Source organism: Colobus angolensis, unplaced genomic scaffold (assembly GCF_000951035.1).
Source record: "Colobus angolensis palliatus isolate OR3802 unplaced genomic scaffold, Cang.pa_1.0 Scaffold53, whole genome shotgun sequence".
Classification (NCBI taxonomy): domain Eukaryota; kingdom Metazoa; phylum Chordata; class Mammalia; order Primates; family Cercopithecidae; genus Colobus; species Colobus angolensis.
The window spans coordinates 9,964,956-9,983,781 of NW_012118821.1; the positions used below are offsets into that span (position 1 = coordinate 9,964,956).

General features: G+C 46.9%; 1 protein-coding gene across 1 annotated transcript in view; it reads right to left on the minus strand.

Moving 5' to 3' along the window:
* Positions 1-18,826, minus strand: part of DCDC2C (doublecortin domain containing 2C) — a 141,453-nt gene that overhangs the window by 97,650 nt on the left and 24,977 nt on the right. Inside the window, exons 3-4 of the mRNA XM_011960983.1 lie at positions 10,535-10,611; positions 185-313 (exon numbers count right to left, since the gene is read on the minus strand). Coding sequence (XP_011816373.1) covers positions 185-313; positions 10,535-10,611 — 206 coding nt within the window. The remainder of the gene's footprint in view (positions 1-184; positions 314-10,534; positions 10,612-18,826) is intronic.

Sequence of the window (18,826 nt, forward strand, 5' to 3'; positions counted from 1 at the left end):
AAAAAAAAAAAAAAAAGTAAGTATAATACCAAGATTGAAAAAATACTATCTGCTTGAAGAATGAAAATTAAGAGTTTATGGTGAATCATTTTAGACCTTGCTGGTCCAGGCAGAAAACTCTCACAGAAAAGAATAAACACAAGCTGTCGCCCCCTGGCTGTCCTATAGGCGAGAGTCTCCTTACTTCCGAACGCCTCCTAAAGGGAAGACTTTTTCTCCGATCATGGCCAGCACGATGTCCCAATCGGACAGACTAAATTTGGGTATAATGATTTTTGCAGGTGGAATAAATAATCTTCCATTTGTAAAAACACTGTAAGGATAAAAAGAAAAGCATTCATTAATATGTTAAGTTTCAGGGGGAAACATTGAAAATTCAATATATATATAACTAAAGAACTGTAAAAACAATGGGATGCACTAAGCAGCCTCCAACACTACATATCATGCCCTATTGAGGACCTCATCAAGCTGTACAGAATGTCACAGAGCCTGGTGACAGATGTGTGTGTGTGTGTGTGTGTGTGTGTGTGTGTATGTTTTTGTTGTAGACGAAAACCACGACAGTGGGCTACAGAAAGTGAAGGTGCCTTAAGGTTAATAGTGGTTGTGAAACCGGGAAAGTTCCCTTGTCCCGCTCGCAGAGCACGCGATGGGCGCGTGGCTCGCTTTTCCAGTGCCCCACTGCTCAAACCTCTAGGGGGCGCATGCAGACCGGCAGGCTGTGGGGCTCCAACTCCACAGTTGTGACATTCTGGGCAGCTTGATAAAAATCTGGGCATTTTATAAAATCTCAAATGCCCAGATGAATAGAACATAACTCCACTTTTTATAAAACATGTCTCCCACTACTATAATGGGTAAAATGAAAGAAAATTGTGTCCATTTGGAAAACAGGCAGACAATTTTGCCTTAAATAATGTAGCTGCTTTCCCTTTCTCTGGAGCCGAGATCATCTCCCAAAGAAAATAACATGCTTTCCTTTGAAAAGTTAATAGAAACCGCTTATTTCACTCCTGAGTTTTAACGCAACTTCAATATAATCTTAGGGGTGTTAGTTTACTGTTTCTATGTGTTGAGGGAGAGGAAGTGCTTAGAAGATTTTCAAAACCCAACACAAAGTTAGTAGTGTTCATGAGACTATGCCATAATCAAAGACACATGCAATAGTTTCAGACTCTTGTAATTCCCATTAAAAAAAATGTAAAATACAAGGTGGATTGTTTAAGTCTAAAAAGAATAAATGATATCATTGATATCCTTTAACAATATGTAAGCTCAACTTTGCAATTCTGGTTGTTAATTTTTTTACATTAAATGTTTTTACATTATAATTTACTGTTACTGCCATTTTTTGTCTTTTTCCTTAAATGCAAATAACTTAGAATTTGAGAAATATCTCTCTGTAAATATAAATCTTAATTTAATATGCTTGTCACAATAAAGAGAATCTATTTTCTCTGCTAAGGTTTTGTGGCAAAAGAGGCTTCCAATCAACCCAGAGTCCAACTTATTCCATATTTAAGATGCTGCCCACAGAAGTCATAAAAAGAAATGTTCTATGCAAGTTATATCAGAGTTTATCCATGTGCTATTACAATTACAATAAAGATTTGCTACAATGTTTTCAACTATTGGTTTTCCTAATTGGTTTAGGCTGCAAGTTTTTCTAAATATAGATTACTAAGAGGAATAAAATAATAAATGTTTAAACAAGGTCTTGCTATATTTTGTCTCAGTTTTTAAGAAATTTAATTTATAGTCTTATCCTGAGATATTGAGAAATAGGCACACCAACCCACTGCTGATGCAGCTGGATGCAGCTGCAAATCAGCACAGTCTTCTTGAAGAACACTTTGGCAAAATAGATCAATGTAATATAAGGGATAAATAACCACCGACCCACTCATCCCACACCATGAAATCCACCCCACAGGAGAGCGGACAAAGATTTAGAGGTGAAGGTCTTTCTCAAAGAATTATGTATGAAGTCAAAAATATAAAATGTCTAAGTATAGAAGACTGGTTAAATAAATTATGCCACAGCCACACCATGAAGTATACAGCCATTAAAATTTGTTTATGCAGAATTTATATCTACAGGGGGAAAAGGGTCAAATATAATTAATGTCGTAGACAAAACCCACAACAGTGGGCTACAGAAAGAGCACGAGGAGTGAAGGTGCCTTAGGGTTAATAGTGGTTGTGAGACAGGAAAAATTCCCTTGTCCCCCTCGCAGAGCGTGCGATGGGGTGTGGCTCGCTTCTACAGGGCCCCGCTGCTCAAACCTCTAGAGGGGCGTCCTGACGGGCAGGCTGTGGGGTTCCCACCCCATGGCAGTGTCTAGGGGTAAACGTTTCCAGCTCCTGAAGCCCCAGGGGGTGTGTGTTACAGGCTGCTCTTTGAGTTTGGCCGTAGGTGGCTGATGTTAATCAGCTCAATTAGACCTCTGCCTTGTGGCAAAGACAAAGGGCTTTGTATCCTGGGTTCTGGACTTGGTGTACCAGAAGAATTGGACCATTATGTGCACTTGGAGAATGAGTGCAAGGTTTCATTGAGTGGAAGTAGCTCTCAGCAGATGGGGGAGCCAAAAGGGAGATGGTTTTTCCCTGGAATCAGGCCTCTCAGCACCCCAAGGCTCCTCCAACTGCCCCAGCCAAACTCCGTGCTGGTCTGCCTTTCGTGGCCCGTCGGTGTGCTGGTGCCTGTTCGTGCGTCCCTCTTGACGCACCACTTGTGTGTTCCTCCGCCGATGTGCTCCTCCCCACGTCCAGCCATTTCTGTCTCTGCCTTGCTAGGGTCTCAAGTTTTTATAGGCACAGGATGGGGGCATGGCAGGCCAGGGTGGTCTTGGGAAATGCAACATTTGGGCAGGGAAACAAAAATGCCTGTCCTCACGCAGGTCCCTTGGGTGGAGCCCTGGTCAGGGACCACGCCCTCCTCTCCCCAGCACTTCCCTTCCCCCTTCTGTATCGTTTAAAGGGGCCACACTCTTCCCTTCCCAGCACTTCTATATCAGTTGTCTCTGAGGGATGGGATAACTGGAGATTTTTATTTTATTCTTCATGCTTTTCTAGATTTCCACATTTTTATAATAAGCCTGTAAATAGAAAAATCTGTAAAATTTTTTGGATTTTTAAGATAAAGAGAAGAAACAATAATCTCTGATTTATAAACTAGGAAATGGCAAGTTCAGAGGGAGAAACGGACTTCACAGGTCTCTAAAAGTTTGCTGGTTGAGCTGAAGAATGAAGCTAGACCAATATCACCATGCTGGGTTTGGGGCCCGTGTTGTTCAGGCAGAGATGATCCATCTTCCAGGTAGCTGAATGAACAACTCCATCTAAAACAGCCAGAAAAGTTTCCCTGCAAGTCTGTGATAGGTTGTGGATGGGCACACATCAAATCCCATCACTGGTAAATAAACACTGGTACATGTGAATTTTTGAATACCTGGTACTCATTTTTGAAAGCACAATTTATATATGCTGATAAAAAAACATATCCAAGATAAATTGGGTGGTTACCAAAAAATGAAGGTACACAACAGTGCATGCAGTACACATATACCTATAAACGCTTGACCACGCATGGCCCATCCTAGAAAGAGACCAGAAACTGCGACGCTGGTTCCCTCTGGGGGAATCACTAGAGAACTAGTGATATAAACCAAGAGACTTTTTTTTTTTCCCCAGATAGACCAGCAGAAAAAATTTATTGCCCTTGGAGTGGGATGCTGAATACATCTCATCATATAGTTCATCTCAATTTAATTTCATTATCTCTCTTCTTTCTTCACACTTTGAATTTTCCTCAACTCTCTGCCAACAAAAACTTGTAATCTGATACAGAAGTTGCACATACAATTATCTGTAATACAAATCAAACCCTTTGACAAGGGAGTAAAAACAAACATTAATTCTCTTTTTACTTTACTTCAATCTCATTGCTCAAAATGAATATTCAAACATCAGGCATTTATCCAATCTGCCATTAATGGGAAACACATTGATGTGAACTGTCGATGGTGCACTGAATTATTTATTTCTTAACAAATATCATCAGTCTCATGTATTTTGTTATAGTAACCCAAACAGACACCTCCCTCGAAGGAAACAACTTCTTCAAGATGCCTCCCAAGGAAATAACACAGGAAATACACACGGCCCACTCAAATCTATCACCAGAGTCATTGTTTGTGTTTACACCTGACTCCTCCCAGAAAGGTACAAATGCAGGACACTCTGGACAAACAATGGCTTGAACCCTTTAGCTTTTATCTGGACCAAGCAGCTGCCCCTCACTTCCTCTGCCAGAAACATACCCCTGGGAAAATTCTAAATATGGGCTGAGGAAGGGGAACAGCTTACCCTGGACCCTTCCTTCACTGTCAAATACACTTTATCCAATTACCAGAGGCCCAGCAGCCAATACGTCCCTAGTATGTCCCCACACTGATTTGCATGTTTTCTAAACGGTTGGAGGCTGTTCTGCTGCCAAAATGTCTCCACGATGTCAGTTGCCAATGTTTTCCTGGAAGTAATCTATCCCACTTGGGGTACCCCCTCTATAACTTCTAATGGAAGATCAAATTTCACTAGCAAAATTACATAAGCAATTATAAATACAACACATTAGTCGAAGACTCCATTGCCATCACAGCCTCAGTCATCAGGCATCTTAGGAAGAGCCCACGTGTCCAGAGTCCAAGCTGGCTAAGCTGTCTGAAGAACTGGGTTGTCTATGGCCATGGGTGTTACCCATCCTTCTTATGACTCCCAGATCCTCACCCCATCCTCCTCAGAAATGGTCCCCCTTTGTAACCACTACAGGAAGACCACGAGAATGCCCTACACCTCCTGGCTAACAAGAGATTCCAATTTAACACAGTCTGACATCCTCAGACACTGTCGAGAGTTAACTAAGTACACAGTCCTACAATCAACAAATCAAGGCCATCTTTCCCCTCAAACTCCTTGATCAGCCTTTACACAGTTTGAAAGTATGAGATCTGGTATTTTGGAAATGCCACCATCAGGAAACTAACCTTGAACCCCACACAAGAAAGGCCTTGTGCTGTTTTGTTCATTGCTGCCAAATTACAAGGTGTTCAACTTCTGTCCGTGTCTCATGGCTGAAAAATATATATAAGGATGCTGCTGACTGGAAAGCATTCCAACCGGAGATCTCAAACCACAGTTCTATTGACAGCCTCGGGCCACAGATGACAGCCAGAGGCAGACGACTGTCCCAACAACCGTGGAACAAGGGGGTGATGCCACGACATGGTTGGCTTCTCTCCAAGATCATGGAACAAGAGCCCACAGATTCCCCTGCCTTTTCATACTCCCCAACAGACTGAATCTTCTCCCACGATTCCTGTATCTTCCTCCCAAATGCATCAACTACTCCTCAGTCCCCTGAACCACATCCAGCCTTCCACTGGGCCCTCCCTGGTTCCCTCCACCTCACACTGCTTGTGCTTTCCTAGTGCGGTCATCACTACCTCCTCCTCTCGGATCACCAAGCAGCCAATGAGACTAACAGGTGAATTCCTGTGTTTGCACTCACTGCCTCCACCCTACTCAGTCCTGAAACTGGGACCTCCTTCATAATGGCCTCATCATACTCACAGACATGGTCCTGACAGGAAACATCCCATACACACGACCAGAGCAGTCCCCTTCTGAAGTGGCACCAAACTGTAACTTCAAGGCCCCCAAGACTGGGACTATGACATGGCCTCGTGAGCTCAAGAACACGACAGTTCACGGGAAATCAGTCTAACAGACATAGCCTGTCTGTGGGACACAGGGAATCCTCCATGTCCCTGTAGCAAGACACATTCTGTTCTCATGAAACAGGAGCTCAGTGTAAGGGCCAAACTCCCTGTAGACATCATCTTCCTTCAACACCCCATGATGTCAACATCGCAGGAAATTACTTGGCAAAGAAATCAGGCAAAGGGAATTGCTGGTTAAACAGGACTAAAATGCCCAATCAGTGAGAAGATGATGGTTAATATTCCATTTCTCCCTTTGGGATCTACTCCCGGTTAGCCCTTCAAGCCTCTGTCACAACCAGTGCAGGCAATGACCAACCCAATTATGCTCATAAGGGTTATTGTTGGGGGTGTGGTCATAAGACACAGGAAGTGCTTCCAGCCAGTGGATGGGCTCCTGTCACGTGGCCAATGCCGACTTTCAAATGGCGAAATGTGAGAAACTTCGCCAAGGAGACTCAGAAACGTGAGTGCTGCCCCAGCTGCTGGTCCTGAGACCTGTGGACGGGAAGCCGCCTTAAGTGGGTTCTGGAAGGACCTGCTGCCTGGAGCCAGCCTGGTTGGGTGGTCTGTTCCTCCCACTGCACCCTTGCCTGTGGTGACCACTACACCATAAGGTTACAAAGGGGGTCAGCAAAGCTAGCCCCCGCAGAACTGGAAGATTCTGTCTCCTACTTAGGACAAGCGGCTGCATCATTAACCTCAGAAGTGTCAGAACTTTGCAAAATGACTCCACAAAACGGACTAGCCTCAGACTACTGACCGGAAGCCAGGGAGGTGTTCGTGCACAAGTCAGTCCTCAGTGCCACCTGTTTGTAGTCGACACGCGAGAGGAAATGTCAAGAGACAGTCACAGCAAAGACTCACACCCAAGACGTAACTTGTTGGAGGCTGAAAGAGTGAGGGTCATGATCAACTCAGTATACCACTGGAGACTATATGAGTAAGCAGCAAACTGTTTCTCATAAATGCAGAATGCTGGCAAACTGACAAACTGTACGCCACCCAGAAGCACCACTGAGGACAGTCACGACCCAGGCACAAGTGTTTCTTATGATTAGGCATCATTGAAGCCTATTAGTAATAATATAAACCTGTGATCAATTAAGCAACTGACCAATCGTTATCTCCTTCTCCCTGCTCATTCTACCCAATAAATTGGAAGGGCTGTGGAAGGTCAGGGGGCTGCCTTTGCTCACTAGAAGTAGGGCACTCTCTTCTTCCCCTGGTCCTTTCCTTAAAACAGTTCCTTTTGTTTTTTGTTATTATGTCTACATTCGTCCCTTGGTTCAGTCATAATGAGGGTCTCAAGCAGTAACAGTAGCAACTGCTGTAGTGATGGTCTCAAGTAGTAGCAGTGGCAGTCGGGCACGATAGCTAACACAGCTTACACCCTCCAGAAAAGGATTGACTTGGATCTCCCTTGAAATAATTTCCTCCGCTTACTGGATGGTTTAGGGAGCTCCTTAAGGGACTCAGTTTCTTTTTTTGTTTGTTTGTTTTGTTTTTCAAGAGATGGGATCTCACTATGTTGCCCAGGATTGTCTCAAACTCCTAGGCTCCCGTGATCCTTCTGCCTCAGTCTCCCAAAGTGCCGGGATTACAGGCTTGAGCCAATGTGCCTGGCCTCTGGCTTCTTTGTATCCGTCCTGATGGTCATGCCTTCACCTCCTGACGCATACCACCCTCGTGGGAGGGTTGTGCTCCTCGGCTGTCTCTCAGCTCCCCCTGAACACATGGCAGCTGGAAGCAATGGCTGGACCCTTCTCCTCAAGTCCTCCTTATGACAGGTGGTGGTGGTTCTACAAGGAATGGATCTGCTCTTCCTCATGAACAAGAAGAGGGACTGAGTTTCGCAGAACTCTGGCCTATGACAACTCTGTCCCAATTCCTGCGCTGAGATACAACCAAACTCTAGCCTGTGCCCAGCAGCATCAAGCCACGGCCACAGGATGACCCCAGCCCCACCACTAAACACCCACCTGTGTAAACCCAGGGCTGCCAGGAACATTTACTGTTCATCCCAGCCAACACCTAAGAGGCCCCGAACTCTCTTACAGCACTGACAAATCTGCATCTCTTGCAATGCAGACGCATTTCCCGCACCTGAGATCCTTCCCTTGAACTGCAAGCATCAGGCAGGACAGGGCCTGTCTGCCAGTCTCTGGCGGAGGACAGAATCCTAACTTCCAGAACTGCCAGCTTGCAGACCAGCTGCCTGGCCACCTTCACCGACCAACTCTTTGTACTTTTCCACTTCTCTGATTCTCCTGAGGCCCCACTTGCTCCCATCTCTCATTGCCCCTTTAAAATGCCCAAATCACTTCCACACAAATCAGAGTGGAACTCGGCTCTTTCCCCAACTATCAGTAGTTACTAAATAAAATCTGTTTTCACTGCTTTCACTAATGTCCAGCTGTATCTATCTTTGACATCAGTCTCGCAATGAGGGCCAGGACCAATGGCCCCTTCTTCTCCAGTTCTGTCTGGCATGAATGTGCCTCCTCCCCACAGAGGAGGCCTGGGGTGGGCTCTTCTCTTCCCCTGCTCCCTTGGGTCTCAGGCTCCCTGTGAAGGGCAGGGAGTCCCCAAGTAAAACCACCCCAAGGCCCAGACAACTTTTGCCAGCTCACTTCTAAATAAACGACAAAAGATCTTTTAAACCCTTTTTCTCCCAAGGCTCATTCATGACTCAGGGTGTTTTCCACACCAGCATAAGTGCAATGAGTGAGTGAATCCCTCCCTGACAAGGGACATCAGAGAGAACACCAGGCAAGAGAAGTGACTCAGGCCACACAGCTCAGTCAGTACCAGAACCAGCGCTTCAATCTGAGCCTCGACCTCCAAATCAGTGACTTCCAACCCATGCACTCACCACCAGCTCAATTCCCCAGTGACCTCGTCAGGGGAGCCCCGGGTTCTCTCTCCAGCATCCAGCTGCTGCAGAACACAGCTCAACAAGCCACTCCCTCGCCAACTCTCCTCTTGACCAGGGTCACACCCTGCCTTTCTCTCCTGAGCATCTAAGCCTCTGAAAGCTGTCATAACTATTGTTTGTGTTTTTATAGTGACAAGGACTCCAAGGAACACGATCAGGTTTTTTTTGTGTGTGTGGCAGGAAGGACTCTGCACTCAAATGGATATTTGGGTCCATCTAGTGGAACTTCCAACACACTAAGACAAAGGATGGGCAAATGCTGCCAGAGTGCATGGTTTCTCATTGAAAAAAATAATCATGTCTGTCAAATGAGTGAGAATCATTGATGGCCTGGGTCACACACATGAAATGTGGCTTTAGGAATGGTGTTTTTGTCAAGAAGGACCCACAAACCAATGATGTTCCCTGAGGTTGCGGTACGTTCTGCAGGAAAGACATCACTAACACAATTCAGAAATACTGTGTCTTATTAATTATTTCAAAACAGCTCTTAGATACATGAAAAGTGGTGTGGAAAGATCTGTGTATTTAGGTGGCCCCCGTGCGGAAGCTTAAAGTAAGGTCTTTTAAAGAAATGGTCGTTGAGATTTTAAGGAAAAGTGCAAGGGGCCAAGTTTGGCGAATTCACGGTCACACTTCCTTCATCTTCCTCCTTCCCAGCCTGGGGACCTGTCGGGTGAATCAGGGGGTTTCCAGTTTCATAAGCCTCCAAGCCCTTGCCTCCCAGGACTGAGAGGGGAGGTGGTAGAGGTGACTCTGGCTCACACAAGGCTGGCACCCCCACATGAAGAGCTCAGCATTCTCTGGAAACTCGCTGAAATTCCTTCCATTTAGACCAGAACATGGTAAAATGGAAAGATGTCCATGCCAGGGCCTTTAATCACTAAAATACTAAAACATCCCAATAAAAGGATGAGGGGAAGAGCTGCCATTCAGAGAACTGCTACGCTGTGACAAGCACTGTGGGGCTGGCTGCAAACATTCCTGAAGCTAACCCTCACCACAGTGTGCGGCACAGATATTTTCAGCCCTGTTTTCCACAGTGGGAGACAGCCTCAACCTCAGAGCGCAGCAGCAGGCGCAGGTCCCAAGCTGATAAGACCAAAACCCAGGATGTAAACCAACGTTTAGTTTTAGTCAACTGTGCTGTCTTTTTCCAACCCCCAAAACATAATGTAGATGGATGCACACAGTGATCACAACTATCCTCAATGCTTCCCACTGAACACCTCGGTGCCTGGCACTGCCAGCAGCATCCCAGGGCAGCGGCCAATGAGGCTCTAATGCACTCCGCTCCTGTAGCAACACCTGACTTGGATGTGCTGTAGCCCACAAGGGCCTTTTGGTAGCAAGAGGTCAAGGGGTGGGGGAAACAGCTTTTAAATTTCCCTTCAACATGCTGCAGCTGCAACTGCTACATTTTAAAAAATATCAAAACAAAACTTCAGAGCCTAAAACTGAGCTGTGTGTATGATGCTCTTATCTTCGCATCCCCAGGCGAACTGTTCTGCAAACAATGGCATGGTGATTGGATTGTTTTTCTTTTCCAAAATCAGGGCTCAAGAGGAGAAAGAAACGGTAGCACATGAACAGCTGAATCAGAAGGCGGTCTAGGAAAAAGAAATCACCTGTCAGGGAGTGAGCGCAGGAGACAGCCAGGGGAAGGGAGGGGAGGGGAGGAGAGGGGAGGGGAGGGGAGGGGAGGGGAGGGGAGACAGAAAAAGGGCTAAGGGGCATTTGTCAAGATAGAAAGTATTGTTTTTAGGGAGCTATGGCACAGTTTGATTTTTTTCACCCATAATATTGTACTCACTTTATATGTCGAGATATACGATGATATGTTTGCCACTTGGAAGGCACATTTATATCACAATGCACCACCGGTTTGATCTGAAAAAGGAAAAAATAAGCCTGAGAATTCAGTTCAAATTAGCCAACACTCGTTAAATTCAACAGTGTGCACAGCACTGCCCCAAAACATAAGAAAAGGGGGGAATCCCTTTGTCGATAGAACACCCAGAGGCGGGTCCAGGAGGGATGCAGAGAAAGGCAGACCGGGTGGTGGGGGAGGAGAAGATCCCAGCAAGTGCAGTGCGAGGTGGTCTGGGGCTGACGGCTCTGCACTGCACATGGAGGGAAGTGCAGGGTGCGGGGGCCGGGCTGACGGGCAAAGGTGCCACCAAAGGCCGTGCATCCGTGCGAGGGAGGCTCCCCATGGTCCCCACGAAGCATGCGTCGATGGCCTACTATGCCAAGGAGCTCTGCTGGTCAGGTTATGAGGCCCCAAGAATGGACATGTCGCTTCTGATTTCATTACAAGACTCCAACCAGAATGTCCTGGCCAGGAGGCGCGAGCCCCTCCGCCTTCTCTGCTGTTTGCTGTGAATGCAGCCTGAGAGGCCGGGCCAACCACTATAGCCTGGTGACAGCTTCAGTCTCAGGTCCACGGCCGATAAGACACAAAGGGGGAAAAGAACTACTGAGACCTGTCCCAGGTAAGCAAAGCCAGTCATCCTCACAGCCCTGCTGTTTAACAATGTGCAGAAAAGCAAATGGGGGGAGCTCTGATTGGGAAGGGATGTTAACCCCCACCCCGTGCCAAGTGACAGGGTCCTGGTCCCACCCACAAGGCTAAGGCTCACCTGAGGACACCCCAGCACCTCAGGCCCAGCCTTCCTCTGAAGAGCTACTCCCCTGTCTGTGTTTCGTCTCTACATCCCCAGCCCACCAGGATAAGAAGCGTGGGGTCCCTTCACACCTCCCACCCCTGGTTTCCCCTGGATTGAGACCCCGTCTGCCTCTGCCCACACCTCCACTGCAGTCCCACTGCCTGGCTCACACCCCCCCACCCCCGACGTCTCTCACTTGCAAGATGGCAACATCCACTCAAGGGATCCTGGCCAGGGTCCCACTCTGTCACCTCCCATGGACACCATCGTCTTCGCGACAACACCTCTGGATGCAGTCTCCCTCCGCGATCCACCGGGCAGCCTCATCACTCTCTGGCGGTCTCCCTCCGGGATCCATCCGCGGGCTCATCACTCTCTGCTCGTCTCCCTGCAGGATCCATCCGCACCTCATCACTCTGCTCATCTCCCTCCGGGATCCACGGCACAGCCTCGTCACTCTCTGCTCTGCTCCCTCCGGGATCCACCGGGCACCCTCCTCACTCTCTGGCGGTCTCCCTCCGGGATCCACCCGCAGCCTCGTCACTCCGGCGGTCTCTCTCCGGGATCCACCAGGCAGCCTCCTCACTCTCTGCTCGTCTCCCTCTGGGATCCACCTGGCAGCCTTGTCACTCTCTGCAGCCTACACCCTCCATGTTATGCTCCTTCAGCCACCCTGGCCCCCAGCCAGTCCATGTGCTTCCCGCAGCCTCTGCTGCACAGTGAGGGCCTCTGCTCCAGCCCCCACAGCCTCTCCACCTCCAGGGCCCATGTTCACTGCCCTTCCAAGGCCCAGCGCTGGGGAGCCACCTCTAAGCTGACATCAGAATCGATCATCCCCCCAGCACTAAGCCGGATTCATTCAGCATCCTTCCTACTGCCTACTTCACACCCACCCAGGAAACTCCCAGCACAGACACCACGGTGCGGGCCCCACCTGCACCCCATCCCCCAGAAGTTCGGGTGGCCTGAACCTGTCAACAGGGCCTCCTTCCACACCTAACGCTGCTAATCCACACCCTCCTGTCCAAGCTGCAGCCCCCTCTCCCTTCCCAACCCAGACCCAACTTAGCACAGAAGAGGTTCCAGCAGCTCGGCATCTGAGTCCCCGCCGATGAGGAGTTCAGGTTGGGCAAACGTGTCCCTCCCTCACTTCCCATCTCTGCCTGGGGGCCCAGCTCTTGAACCTCACCTCTGCCGGGGGCCTGCTGCCTACCCACTTGCCCACTCCAATGCCAGGCCGACAACGGGGGGGCTCTGCTCCCTGAGTCAGACACAGTGGTAATAACTCTTCCTGCCTGGCCCAGCAGGGAGGGTCCTCCTGGGGTCCTGCTACTCTGTCTCCTCGAGGCCCAGACCCCGGCTGGGTTTCACAACTCAAGCACAAGACCATGAGACAAACCACTTAACCTATTAATGTTACAGGAGCTCGACTACATCACCCCAAGTTGAATAAATGTCATCTATAAAAGTGCCTTGGCCAAGAACAGTACCCAAGCCACGCACCTCAGATGCACAGTGAGAGAGAGAATGAGCTGCACACCTCATTAACAGTAAGAACTTGGTTTTAAAAGAGAAGGGACGAAAGTTACTCTGGGTCTTCTGTCCCTGAAGGAGACCAGGGAGGTGTGTCTCATGGGGGCTTTGGGAGAAGGGTGAGAGGAACCAAGACAGCCGCAGCGGCTGCAGAGAGGCCACTCTGGCACCTCCCTGGGATCCTACGATGCGTGTCATCAGAACAGAGAGCTGCCCGAGAGGCAGTGAGAACACAGTGAATCTCAGAAGCCGCCTGGCAGACGGGAAGACCCCAGGCTTTGGAACTGGTCAAATCTGAATTCAAATCCCAGCTCTACATCTTACTATCCATGTGCTCTGGAGAAGCAACTGCACTTCTCTGAGCAGCAGCTGATGAGTTTTTAGAATGGGGATCATTGTGCGTTAGAGTTCTTATGAGAATAATAATGAGGTAACATTTTATAAAAGGCACAATACAATACCTATAACAGTAATAAATGTTCAATCCAATAAATAGGAGATTCACACACACACACACACACACACACAAACATACAGAAACACACAGAGAGAGACAGAAAAGGGAGGAAGGGGGCTGTTCAGGCACCTCTAACTTGTTATGGCTCAAATAGAATTGCTGATTTTATCCGTAGCCAGTGGATCAACCCAGGCTTCCCCATCTCAGAAAATGGTGCCACCCTGGCCCCATTTGTTCAACTACAAAATCTGGGAGATGTTCTCAAGTCTTCTCATCCTTTATGCCATCCGTGCATCCGTCAGCTCTACTTCAAAGCCACACGGCAGACTCTTGGCTCCTCACCACCTCCACCATCTCTCCCCTGCCCCAAGACAATCCTTCCCTCATGACAAACAAAACAGCCTTTGTAAACACAAATCAGAAGGCAGTGGGACGCCCCTCAGTGAGGCTCGCCCTTATCCTACCTACCCCTCACACTGACCCTCAGACCACACAAGCTGGCACTGCCTGCCTCTCTGCCCTGTCTCTGCACCCCTCCTGGCCTCCCTCCACTCTGGCCACGCTTGCGTTCTTGCAGTTCCTGAAACACCAGCCCACTCCCACACAGGACCTGAGCCTGGAACATCCTCACGGATCTTTGCCCGGTTTGCCCCTCTTACGTTAAGAAGTCACTTCGACGTCAGCTCCTCTGAGAGGCCCTCCCTGCCCAGTCACACACCTGCAGTTACTTTCATCTGAGCACTTCATCCTGCCTCTGCTTTCTTGTTTGTTTATGTGTTTCCATTTTCCTTTGTAGAATGGAAGCCTCTGAGAGCAGGAACCCTGGCTGTCATGTTCAACCCAGTACCTCCAAGTGCCTGAACGATGAGTGACCCCTAACAGGAATTCAGTAACTATTTCATGAAGCCAAATGAATAATGGATGAGTGAATGCTACTATGACTAGGGAAAAACTGCTCTGATGCTCTGAAAAGGATTCCAGGAAAAGAGAGGCCATGGAAGAAGGCCATGCAGGTGGAAATGCCCACCTGCATCATTCTACCCTATTATCATACTATATATAAAATTATATACACCTGCATACTCATGGTAAAGAAACTAATGCTGAGTATCAACAACGAGCATGAATTTACAGACCTAGTTTGAAAACAAAACAACAGTAATTATCTTCTGCAAAATTCTATTAAAATACAGCCACCCTAAGAACCAGCTTTCTGCTTCATTGCATAAAATTATGGAAACAATGAGCTAATTGCTCTTTTGAGGTGTTAATGATTCATTAACCCTGCTATCACCTGCCTAATTAAATAACTCCAGCAATTAAATAATGTGATTCTGGACTTTTTTTCTCTGTACATCATAAAATAATCTCCTGAGCAATGTCAAGCATATGTGTCTGATGGTGATGACAGCCTCATTCACACTTGTCAGAGCCAAAGACTCACACCACTCATCTGTCCTGAGAGGCTGAAGGACGCCATGAGCTTTAGACCTCTTCAACCAAGGCAATTCAACCAAATCTAAATCAAATATGGAAGACTCAAGATGACCACAGGTGTGTCTCCCCCAAGGAGCAACTACAGGTTATTGAATACCTACCATGAATCAAGCATTGCAGTAGACTCTTTACCTGCATTCATACCTAACCCTCAACATAACCAGGCAAAATACCTCAGTAACAAAGAATCAGAGAGGTTATATCATCTTCCCAAGAACACACAGCTATTAAGTGTCCTGGCCATGATAAGCCATCAAAAAACATTTTATTTTACTTTTTAGCAAAATGAGTACTGGAATCCATACCCATGTAGCCTAGTACTCAGGAGCCTGTGCTTTGGATCATCCAGGATCCCAGTACTGGCTCTGCCACATACTAGTGGTGTGGCCTTGATCAAGTTTATAACCTCCCTGAGCCTCAGCTGCCTCCTGCATGCAGTGCTAACAGCAGTAGTGCACACCTCATAAAGTTGTTGAAATGAGATAACGCATTGTCAAGTGCTTAGCAAATGGCTGTAATGAGGATTCAGTTGATAACAGTGTATTAGTTTGTTTTCACGCTGCTGATAAAGACATACCAGAGACTCAGCAATTTACAAAAGAAAGAGGTTTAACTGGACTTATAGTTCCCCATGGCTGGGGAGGCCTCACAATCACGGCAGAAGGCAAAGGAGGAGCAAGTCACATCTTATGTAGATGGCGACAGGCAAAGAGAGCTTGTGCAGGGCAACTCCCATTTTTTTAAAACCATCAGATCTCGTGAGACTCATTCACTATCACGAGAACAGCACAGGAAAGACCTGCCCCCATAATTCAGTCCCTCCAACTGGGTTCCTTTCACGACACATGGGAATTGTGGGAGTTACAATTCAATAGTGGGAGTTCCTCCCACGGCACATGGGAACTGTGGGAGTTACAAGATGAGATTTGGGTGGGGACATAGCAAAACCATATCAAACAGTAATTATTGTGGCTTTGTTGTTGTTTTATCTTGGGCTCCAAAGTCCCTGCTCTCTCCACCTCTCCAATGCTGCTCCGACTACCCTCTGAGAACATCCCCATGGCCCCTTCCACACAAAATATCCAACTAAAAACCTGAGAGAATCTAGCATCAGGAAAGGACTTCACCACAGGAGGATCTCATCTGAAGCAAATGGTTCTGATCAAGCTCTCGTGTATTCAGCACTGTGCAGGATGAATTCACAGAGAAGGCTCTGCTGAACAACCCTGCAGTAGGTGCTTAGCCTGGGAGTTTAAAGAGACACACAACTGCCACCATTCATGGAAACCTCAAGGGAAGTGCTGTGGTCTTTATGTTTCTTGCCTCATTTGTCAAGAAAAAAGTTTGCACTGGATCACCCCAAGGTCACTTCCAAGTCCCATTCTGTGATGCTGTGAGTCAAAGAAACAATCAGCTTTACTATCTCCCCAAAATGTCAAGGAGCCTTACGAGGCTAGCCGTTCTGGAACACTGATGTAAGGAGTGCTCAGACATCAGAAATCCCTCACCACTTCCTGGAGAAATGTGTCAACCTGGGCAAACAATGCTTCCCGCAGCCCTGACTCTGGTTTCATGTGGCACCATGGGCTCCTAAGTGGGAGAACAGGCAAGTGCGGCTGAAACATGGTCGGGGGGAATGGTACCTCTGCCTTCTTGATCATGGTGATAATGAGGTGTTGTTTTCCATCTTTCAGAAAATGTTGCAATTCTTTTACTTTAAAAAAAAAAAAAGGGGTTTTATGATTGACTTTGCTGATTTCATGTGCTTTGTAAAGTTCCATCATCATTTTAAAGGCTGGGATTTTGCCTCCTCTGGAAAGTTGGGAAGGAAGCAGGTGTCCCAGCTCGCCAAGCCCTGCACCCCTAACTGGGATGCCCTGGCTGGGGAAGTCCGTGTCTGAGTTCCTTGGATGTCCCTCTAGGATGGTGCCTGACTTGAACGATGATGGACCCTGAATGGAAGTTGCTGGAGCTAGCGGAGCTCTGCACCATCCAAGCCAGCATCCCCGTGCCTCTGATGAGAAGACTGGGGCTCAGAGAGCAGTGACTTCTCTGAAGTCAGCACAGCAGCACCCAGGAAGCTAAAGCCAAGAGCTCTGCTCCCGATCAAGGGTGTTTGCCCCCTCACTGCTCTTCCTACATGGAATGCAATTTGAAATTTTATATTTCAAATCTTATTTTTTCAGAATGTATTTCTTCAAATTGAAAAAAATGCTTTCTCTTCTCTGAAGTATTTTGAATTACCAACGGCTCCTCATCCCTAAGTTTCTCTCCTCATCACCATCATCACCACCCCAGCAACCTTAAGCCCCCCTCTCAAACAGTGAGGAGTGCACATGCAAAGCAATTAACCAACCAACAAGTATTCTTGAGTGAGCAACATTCAGAAGACAGCCTTCAATTACTCCTTTTGTAAAAAAGAAAATAGTAACAAATGAGAACAGCCACTCCTTCTGGCTTGATGTTAATCACCTACATTATCTGCACAGGCTTTAATGATAGCCACTACAAAGAAAATAACAGAAAAGGAAGAAAGAGGGACGATTAAAACTATCAGAATGATGAGCAGACAACACCAAGAATAGAAGAGGTATGGCGAGTGCAGGGGCATGCAAGTTATACTTGATCAGTACAAATTTTGCCAAAGTTAATTGCTCCTTTCTGCTGGTAGTTGGATCATATACTTAGAACAGAAGATCAAAGCTGCTGACAAATGTTGACCTATGGATGGGGAAGAGATACTGATGACAGCTTCTGTGCCCAGCCTAGGAAGAGAAAGATAGTCTATGGAGGAGTTAGCAGGGAGGTGAGAAGGGAGGAAGCGAGACACAGTAGAAGCAGCCAATCCGCCTCTGAAAGTCTCTTTCCTCTAAGCCTGACACTGAAAAGGAAATCTCCAACACTGGTCGCTCTTTGGGCTGAGATGCCGTCTCCAAAATGCCTTTGACAAAAATGCAGAGAAAGGAAGTTAGCTGTCTGTCAACACAGCAGCAGGGCGCATGCATGAAAGCCTGAGCCCTGGGAGGGAAGGGCATCTGGAGGAAAAGGACATCCCAAAGAGAAAGGGGACAGAGTGTTGTGGGGGAGAGAAGAGATTCCCCAAAGAGATGCATGCCTCCCTACACAATAGGAAGAATAAAAACTAGAACAGACGCAATGAAATAGAAAATGGAGGAAAAAATAGAGAAAAACAACAAGCCAAAAGCTGACTCTTTGAGAAGTTCAATAAAATTAATAAACCTGTAGATGGACATATAGGAAAAATAGAGAGAAAATACAAATAATATCAGGAATGAGAGGGCAACATCACTTCAGAGTCTACAGATATTAACAGAATAACAGAATGTCATAAACAACTTCATGCCAATAGATTCCACAACTTAAACGAAATGAACAAATTAAAAGACAAAATCTAGCAAAGTTTACTCAAGAAGAAATAACCTGAAGAGCCCTATATTTACTACAGAGTTGAATTTGTAGCTCAAATTCTTCACACAAAGACAACTCTAGGCCCAGATAGCTCCACTGGTAAATTCTATCAACCATTTAAGGAAGAAACAATGCCAATTCCAGACAAGCTCTTCCAAATACCTTTCCACCAAGACAACTGCAGGTCAGGATGGCATCACTAGTAAATTCTATCAAACATTTAAGGAAGAAATGATACCAAAACCAGAGAAAGACATTATAAGGAGTAAAAAACTACAAACCAACATCCCTCTATGAACATAGATGCAAAATTTCTAAACAAAATTTTAGCAAATAAAATTCAACAAATATAAAAAGGATACTCTATGATCAAGTGGGGTTTGCCCCAGGAATGCAAGGTTGGCTCCATGTTTGAAAATCAATTCATGAGGGCGGAGCAAGATGGCCGAATAGGAACAGCTGCAGTCTCCAACTCCCAGCGCGAAGGACACAGAAGACCGGTGATTTCTGCATTTTGAAC